General features: G+C 41.6%; 1 protein-coding gene across 1 annotated transcript in view; it reads left to right on the forward strand.

Moving 5' to 3' along the window:
* LOC139746448 (CD109 antigen-like) overlaps positions 1-9,972 on the forward strand; it is a 312,038-nt gene that overhangs the window by 274,248 nt on the left and 27,818 nt on the right. Inside the window, 5 exon segments of the mRNA XM_071657698.1 lie at positions 3,643-3,667; positions 3,670-3,866; positions 4,940-5,126; positions 5,809-5,966; positions 6,370-6,480. Of these exon segments, the coding sequence (XP_071513799.1) occupies positions 3,643-3,667; positions 3,670-3,866; positions 4,940-5,126; positions 5,809-5,966; positions 6,370-6,480 (678 nt within the window).

Below are 9,972 nucleotides of genomic sequence, written 5' to 3' on the forward strand. Positions count from 1 at the left end.
ATAAATAAGCATCTGTCTAAACTTTATACTGGAATGTCCAGGTGTATTTAAGTTGTCCTCAACCAAATACACCTTTTTTTTTTTTTTTAATCCCGGTAAACACGACACTTCCACTTGAGAACGACAGTACGATCTTTGAGCGCGACGTAGCGACACTTTGGTACCGTGACCTGACCTATATGACCTGACCTTTTGAATATGGGGTCAAAGACCACAGGGCATCATACATTAGGGTCGTACCATCATACTTAAAAGAGTCTCATTGTTATGATCAAGTACCGACGTACTCAAGGGTCGTACCGACGTACTCAAGGGTCGTACCGACGTACTCAAGGGTCGTACCGACGCACTCAAGGGTCGTACCGACGTACTCAGTGATCACCTCTTCGCTCTCACTTGTGTTGACGTCAAACCCATAACATATGAACACCTGTGCAACCCGTACACACGAACGCTCGTCTCTTGCACACATAACTCGTTCCCTGAGTCCGCCACACCCTCATGATATATATATATATATATATATATATATATATATATATATATATATATATATATATATATATATATACCTCCACCATTACACCCCAGCATCGTCCACCATGAACCAAACCAGACCTGTGGTGGTGTGTTTTGTTGGATATTCCTCGACCTGTCTCGCTGTGGCCAATAGGATTTCAAGCAGGGTAAATATAGTCATGAACGACCTTTTTCCAAATGACTGTTAATCCCTCGCCGGAAACAATGGAGAGGTTGTTATGCACAGTCCGTCTGTCTCTCTAGTGGTTCATATGAAAGGAAGATGAGGGTTAGGTTCGCTGGTCTGAGAGCAACACTGGCCTTCATTTTATGAGGATTTAACATCTGTTCGCTGATTTAAGTCTTGAGACCTGAGTAAAGCGAGACTGTGTACTCCATATCTAAGGAAGTGCTTCGAACCTACACCGAGCGAAGCTGGTTCTGTTGTTTCACTAAGTTCCCATTGAGCTCACTGGGTTCCCCCAGATCATGGCTTCAAACTCAGCAACTGAAGCAGTGTTCTCGGTGCTCCTGTATAAGTAGATTGTTTCGACCTATTACTTCGGAACGCCATCAGCTCGATTCACGCTTCGCGAAGCGTACGAACCACTTCACAGTCGTTTTCTAGATGAGATAACATCTCGCTACTAATGTTTCACCTTAGGTGTTGGCATGATGATTGTTTCCTTTGTCGTCTTTAAATCGAAAAAAAAAAAGAAAAGGGTACGTGTGACTTCTCCAGAAGCTAATGGTTCAGAGGAGGGAGATTGTGAACCATTAACTTCCCCATCATGAAGCATTTGCTCGAACAACCACACAAACCATCGTCTTCAGAACATATACCACAAGAGCTCCCATTCCAAGGTATGTATATATAATGTATAGAAAAGTATGCATATATTTCTTATATTAAATAATTACATTTTAAAAAACCAATGTGCTTGATTCGATGGCATGATCAGTGTATAGGGAAGCCAGTGTTGGTCGTGGATAACACGTTAAGAAATCGCTATCACCAACATTTAAAGAGGGTTGGATCCACCATGAGTAAACCGCGAAACAGGTTCGAACCCCGTCCTTTCGACGGCGTCTCAACACCAGCTCCACTTATTGCTGGTCACGTCCCAATCCCAAGCACCAAAACACAGCCTTCGATACCTCCCGTCTTATTGGCAAACTTTCACGCCATCAAATACCACTCCGGAGAAGGGAGTTCCCGCCAGAAAGAGCCCAATTCCCTCCGAGGCTTCTGTTGTCGTTGCTATAACACATTGAAGACAATCAGAACGGCTCATGTCGGCAGTCGGGGTAGTACAACAAGAGGTACGCTCGTTAGCCCACATAAGCTTGCTTGGATGGTCAAGGGACGTTGAGCAAAACCTCCTAAGTACGACTTCCTTGAGGACGACTCGAACACAGCGGTACGACTCCTTAACCTTGAGGGAAAAAGGTTGTACTCAAGGGCCGTACCATCGTGCTCTAAGGGTTAGCCTTATTGAAGAAATCCCAGGATGCTGACGATCTATTATCACGGTATAAAGGTAGTGACCATTTTTCTTTAGTTAGTCCTCTTAGGTTACCGATTAATTCTTTTAGAAAACGAGAACTTCCAGTTATGTTGAAACAGACTTTCCGTAAGCTTGCCATCGTGTATGAAGGTAACATTCAACTCCATCCTGAAAAAGTATTAGAGTCCATTGAAAGAATTTTTTTTTTTTTAACGCATCGCGTTTTGCATTGTGGTATCCGAACAAAACTGAATAATGAAAACGTTCCAATGAAGGTATTTGATTTCACAGCCAAGGATTGAATGCTCTTCCACCGTCCGGCAATAATCTCTCTCTCTCTCTCTCTCTCTCTCTCTCTCTCTCTCTCTCTCTCTCTCTCTCTCTCTCTCTCTCCGGTTCTCTTGATCCTGTTTACCCACTCTCCCAGCCTCGTCCTTTGGGCCAGATTTTCCATTTAACTCCGTTAGTTTATAATCAACAAGTGGATGTTAGACCGTGTCTTTTCCTAATTGGCTTTTTGTCTCTGTGTGCTCCAACGAACGAGGTTACTAGTTCGTGCCTTTAAGAAAAGAGCTTTTAAGTATGTATCTCTTTATACCCTGAATTTATTCGCAAGTCTTTCGCATTATTTGACTAAAGCATATTCGTATTAGAACACAGCTAATTAGATGTTGACTAATTAATGTCTGGCATTTCGTACGTAAAGGCAACATTGATTGGTTGAGAGAGTACTGTAATCATAATGGAAATGAAATTATCGTAACAACGTCGGCCAAAGTTAGGCTAAATCAGATGAGACGTAATTCCACCGGCCGCCGCGAGGGGGCAGCGTAGGCGCTCACCAGCCAAGCGCTTTAACATTAACGTACAGTAGCTCTCTCTCTTTTTGTCTCATTTAGAACAATTACATCGTTAGAGCTGTATGTAATGCTTCCCTCTGCATTATAGCATCATTTTTGGACTGCTGGGTCATAGAAATTTTGTGAATTACTCCCACTGCTTGTTGCCAAAAGCAAAATCATTTCGCTTTGTTTATGTAGACGTAGAGCTTTTGCTATATTTCCCTTTCATGTGAATGCACTTAGCGCAGCCACCGTGTTTATAATGCTTTCATATTTTCTTGCTCTGCTGTCGTCCGATTTTTAATTTGCTTGTCTGCAACTGTTTTTTTTTTATTATTATTATTATTTTTGCCCTAATATGAGTATAGTATGCACTTATATATTTCATGAATATTTTTTTCATTATATATCTAATATACTTCTATTTTTTTTCTTTTTCTTTCCGTGTTATCCGTCCTATCCTTATTCCTTTCCCTGCTTGTCTCTTCTCCTTTATTACCTAAATAATAACGTAATATGAATATATCATCTAATTCATTAATACCATCACCTAATTTAACACACCGTTCCCTCACATTACCTTAATTTACACCCACGTTTCTCTCATTTACCTGAACCTAACCTAACCAAATATTTTTTTTTTACACTTATTTAATTAATTTACGTCTGCTTTACAACCCTCCTCCCCCCCCCCTTCCCATGTCCACCTACCACACTGTACCACTTCTTCTTTCCCCCCCCACCCTCACTTCCATCACCCTCCACCACCACAGTTCGCAGGCGTCTTCCCCTTTAAGTTCGCATGTCGGACCTGGAGGAACTGGTCTCGACCACTGTGGGACACGAGGTACGAGTTACCGCCACTGTTGGGGATGCCTATAGGGACGTGTCCCACTCTGGCTACGCCTCCACCCGAATCTTCAACTCGGCCATCAAGTTGGACTTTCTAGGCCAGTCTCCCCAAGTCCTGCGGCCAGCCATGCCCTTCAAGTTTTATGTAAGTTATGCCCACAAAAGACTCCTTTTATGTAAGTTACCCCTGAAGATTTTCCTTTTCTTTTCGTTTTCTTTATTCCTGTGTTAAGTTTCGTCTCGTCAGGGACTGGGTTCGATTCTTAAAAAGAACCACAATGATGATAGTTTGCTGTGCCATTAAGGACTGCAAGGTTTCTCCTTTGTTGGGCTATGTTAAGAGCTGGTTAGGTATTATTCGACTTAACCTAGCCTAGGAGAACCTGAACTAACCTATCCTAACGTAGCTTAATCTAATGCCACTTAACCTAGCCTCTATCTAATCTGTTTTATCACATCTAATTACTGTGAACCGGATGTGTCAGACGTGAAAAGCAATTTTCCCAGACCAATAGAAAGGAGGTTCATTGCAATATATATATATATATATATATATATATATATATATATATATATATATATATATATATATATTATACTTGGGTATTCATTTATGGCTTACTACAATATTCATAAAGCATTTTAATTATTTATATTCGTAATTAATGTCATATATTGTTGATTTCATTATAATTAATAGTATACTTTTCTCTGTGTTGAAAAAGTCCAGGAAAGTAATTTAGACATGATTTTACTCGTGTAAAACACATTTGCTGAATATAATGCAAACGCTATGCAAAAGTATCCCAGTCCATTTATTTCCCACAGCATTATAGAAATATTGTCATGCTTATGATTTTCTCGTCAGCTTCACTATGCATGAGAATTGTCTCATTTACAAGTAGTTAAAAGATAAAGTATTTATGTTGTTTTTGACTTCATTAGCATACGAGTGTAGTGGCATCTTTACGACGAACAGACAGACTGTCATGATTTATCTATGAATCAGTTTATGGCTGTTTATTTAACGTATTTATTTAATGTCTCTTAATCATAGTTTATCAATGGTTTTATGCATGTTTATTTGTTGACATGTTGACGAGTTGAGAGCGTAGTATGTTAGGTTTTGCTCGTAGTCCACTATAGTCAACAACGCTAAAACCCTCTGTGTATGCCCCGTCTCTCGCCTCACCGGGGTTCGAACTCTCGCACCGGCAGTTGTCGGCGACGCAACACGACGGGTCGAAAGTCCCACAGTGGCGGTTGTCGCGCCACCGGCTTCTGGTGAGCCCGGAGGTGTCGCTCTACACGGGGGAGAGGCGCAAACTGCTCTCGCGGACGGTAAAGATGACGCACGCCCGCTACGCCCTGTGGGAGGCCGAGATCGACCTCCACGCCGAACTGGGTAAGTCTATAATCTCTCGCCGGGTCCTCCTCGTCCCTATGGTGAGTCCTGTGGTGTTTGCGTGGTTTCTGGAGGTGTCCTTCGGCAGATGGGTAGTCTGGTAGATGGTCCTCCTCCTTCATCTTCAGGTTCTCGACCAGTCGTGCAGTGTAGGTAGGTACGAGTGTGGTAGATAGTGGTCGTTCTCCCAGGGGTCGTACTCATGAGGTGATGGTGAACGACACGTTCTCGAACTGATATATTTGGAAGGTAAGAATTATCTCTATAATATGAGAGGAAGATCACAGTGGTTTGTTCTTCTTCCCGTTTTCCAATCATTGTACATAAAACGTCTTCAGTCACTACGCCACGTTTTCGTTAGTGTTGTTGATACAGTTTTCACTAACGCTGTTTGATATCGTATGAAAAAAATGTATATAAAAACTGTGAGTTTTTATTATTAAGATGTTTACTCTGCTTCAATAATGGATTATTGCATGAATTGAGAATTTCATGAACATTTTGCTTTTTTATTTATAAACGTGGATTCTTTAAATTCGTAAGACGTTTTAATCTGTTGTCTTGTTGAACTGTGGTGGATCATCGATGTCTGTATTTGAAACACCAAAAAAAAAAAAAAATACATCTACATGTATATCCCCCCCCCCCACCACCACCCCACCATCACCACCACCACCACCAGCGGACGTGGAAGTAGCACAGGATGTGGAGTCTCTACGGCTGGACGCCGAGTTGAAGGACACGGTTGGGAGCCGATCCTACACCTCCCTCATCGCCGTGGCCCACCACTCCCCCAAAGGACGCCACCTGCAGGTCACCACCAGCACCAGGAGTCCTAAGGTAAGGTAGAGAGGAAGGTAAGGACACACACACACACTAGGGTAAGGGACTTCCATTTTCGCTCGCTTACATCCGTTCAAAATGTGGAATTTCTATGTTAATAGTATTATGTAAATTCTCCACATATTTAGATTATTTGCAAGTTATACACCACATATTTTTTTTGTGTTTATATTTCACGATTTTTCATTGATTTGTCGAAGCCTTATGCATTTCCTTACCTTTATACGATCAAATTTATTCCTGACATTTCTAGTCAACTTAAATTCTCGTTTTTCTAAAGCAACTTAAGTCTCTTAAACAAAGTGATATTCTTTCGCTCATACGTTCAGTTTGTTGCCAACTTTACTGGTCAGCTTAAAAGCCCTTGTACTGAGTCGTCTTCCTCCTGTGTGACACGCAGGTGGGGGAGTTCGTCATCCTGCACGTGAGGAGCAACTATTACCTGGACAACTTCCGCTACATCCTCCTCAGTAAGGGGATGGTCATCGAGGCCGGACATCAGACCATGGAGGTACCCAGTGTGGAAACACATCTCTCTGTTCTTCCGTTTTAATTCATCAAAATTATTGCTATCATTATAGTCAATTTACATTATTTATATCATTTGTTTTTTTCTATTCTTTATAATATCTTTACTTATTTTTTTACCTCTATTTCTCTCCTTCCTCGTATTGTGTTTCCTTCTTCTTTCCTTCATGAGATCTCGAGCCGGTCGTATCCTCCTCCTCCCCCCTAACGAAAACCAGGAGCTGATCGAGCGGGTTGAGTCCGGCGCGTCGAAAGATATTTTCCCGCCCCCCACAATGGCACTTTGTCGTGGCTGGTATTGACACTATTGTGGCCGACACAGATTTCACAATATTCCTCGGCGTTCCCTCATTCGAACACGACAGTTTGTAACTGTCACAGCCGGTCCCTCCTACTCGAAAATTCCATGAGATATCACCTTTCACAGATTGGAACGCTACGAGTGGTACACAGATTTGGAAATAGCCAACGGAGTTTCCCGCCAGCCAGCCTCCCTCTCTCTCCGCTGCGACATCTGCTGGGATGGCTGAGGACTGCGACTCTGGTCGAGGGTTTGGATTCACATCAAGGTTTTGTATACCTTGGACGAGCGCTTGTTCTGGAGGGTTCCTGTGAGAAGTGAATCTCTCTCTCTCTCTCTCTCTCTCTCTCTCTCTCTCTCTCTCTCTCTCTCTCTCTCTCTCTCTCGTAGAAATTAGTCATGGAGTAATTATGAATGTATTAAATATTCAGTATATACACTTTACAGTTTCTCAGAAACCATCCTATATAAATGTTTGATGATAAAAGAATTTAATAGGATCCAGCCCATATATACATTTCATACATTTTTAATAATGTTAGGCATTAACAGTAGCCTTAAAGGAAGATACTGAAATATAAATAATTCGTAGAACAGAAAAAAGAAATAGTTTTTATTCGTCTGTCCGAATCATTTTCCCCGTCCGTTTTCTCTGATGATATGGAGGCGGCCGCCATCTTTAAGCAGCTCAGACAATTTAAAAGTGGAAATATGAATTGCGATTTCATATTCTCGCTCAACTTTGATGTGCTAATCTTCCTAACCTGATTCCAAACTTTGAGGCAGGAGGCTTAATTCTTTACTGTAGCTCAACCATCGTCAAAGGAAACATGTGAGGAATATATATATATATATATATATATATATATATATATATATATATAAACACACACACACACACACATATATATATATATATATATATATATATATATATATATATATATATATATATATCATTTGTCATATAATCTGCATATGAAATATGTAAATAGGAAGGGTTGCCAGTATGAGAATTTCAGGCCTTTTTTTTTTTTTTTTTTTTTTTTAGTACACGGAGCACAACGGGACGAGACCATTAATCAGGACCCTTTGCATATAAAGGGCCTGCCTGACCTTTGACCTGACTTTACGAGGGTATGATCAATGACCCAAGGAATGAAAGGGTCAAATCACAGGTGCCCAAAGGTCGTACCGTCGTGCTCAAGGGTCGTACCGCAGGGCCAATGAGGTTGCCGGCATGCGTAGATGAGGAAAAGAAATGTTACCATAGAAATTGTATACAATTACCTTATTTAGAAATTACATCATGAATCTAAGGAAGATTATTTAGAAATTACCTTATGAAACTAAATAAGATTATATAGAATTACTTTTTGAATCTAAGAAAGATTATTGAGAATTACCTTATGAAAATTAATCCAGAAACACATTATGAAACTTATTTCGAATTACATTATGAATTTTATGGAAAGATGTATGTTGATCAGAACGTGGATGAGGGAGTGTGACTCGCACACGTCTAGGGAGTGTAGTCTCAGATGGACTTACCGTGTCTCATGGAAATTGGTATGGAAACGTGGGGGGGGGGGGGTTATGTGATATTTGTTGATCCATTTCATTGTTACAAGAGGGGGAGGGGTAGGGGGTCACGTAGGGTCACTGCCATGGATAAACTGGTCCATCAACAAGGGCATTCCAGGGAGTCTGTGCTCCTTGAGTTCAAAAGGTCGTAAGTCAAGATTCTCTCTCTCTCTCTCTCTCTCTCTCTCTCTCTCTCTCTCTCTCTCTCTCTCTCTCTCTCTCTCTCTCTCTCTCTCTCTTTGCGGTTAAGTGGAGAGAGAGTGTGTGTGTGTGTGTCTCTAAACCAGAAGCGACCAACCACGGTGCACGGTGTCATCTCTGGCCAGGCTGTGTGTCAAGGGCTTGAAGATCAAAAGGTCATGCATGGTTGGCGTGGGTGAACACCTCCAGGAAATACAGTTAGTCTTTCATTATCAAATCCGCTTAAGTTACACTCCAGCTTGTGTGAGGAACTGGTATTCATAAACACTGAGTTCGTTATTCAAATCATGTAGCCTTTTACGTGAACCATATATATATATATATATATATATATATATATATATATATATATATATATATATATATATATATATATATATGATGGAATTTAAACATTATTAATACGTGAATTGACAGTTCTACCTTCATCTAGTCTGCTGGAATCTTTGAGTTCCAAGATAATGTTGTCAGAAACAGAAATACTGTATCATAAGCTAAGGTCTAGAGGAAGGCGACTTAAAAAGAAAACGGTATCAGGGTTACGAGAGCTGAGTTACAGGGAAAGATGATCGCTCCCTCCTATAGATTGACCTACTACTCAAGAGCGAAGAGTAAGGAGTGACTTGAGTACAAACCTTCAAGTTTCTAGACCTGTTTGATCATCTCGAGAGTAGATTGACTCCCCCACCCCCCAAACGACGCCACAACAAGCAGTTAAGAAGGACGGATGACTGGAAACAACTGAGTATTGATACTGTGAGCCTGGACGGAAGGGGGGAAAAAAAAAAGAAAAAGTTCCATGACGGTGAGCGAAGTTCAAAGGGATGAGGGGGGGGCACAAACCCACCCCACCAGTGTAGAACTCCCTCCCCGTTCTCTCACACTCACCTGGCTCCGTGTGTCACCTGATTACCCACACACACACACACACACACACACACACACACACACACACACACACACACACACCCACACACACACACACACACACACACACACACACACACACACACACACACACATACACACACAACACATACACACACACACACAACACAACACCCACACACACTAACACCCACACACACACACACACACACAACACCCACACACACAACACCCCCCCCCTCACACACACACACACACACACACACACACACACACACAACACCACACACACAACACACACACACACACACACAACACCCACACACACTAACACCACACACACACACACACACACAACACACACACACACAACACACACACACACACACACACACACACACACACACACACACACACACACACACACACACACACAGGACTGTAATCTCAGCTAAATCCAAACTCAGTCGCCACACAATAACAACTTCCCGGTAATCATAA

This window comes from Panulirus ornatus, chromosome 65 (genome assembly GCF_036320965.1).
Source record: "Panulirus ornatus isolate Po-2019 chromosome 65, ASM3632096v1, whole genome shotgun sequence".
NCBI classification, from domain to species: Eukaryota; Metazoa; Arthropoda; class Malacostraca; order Decapoda; family Palinuridae; genus Panulirus; species Panulirus ornatus.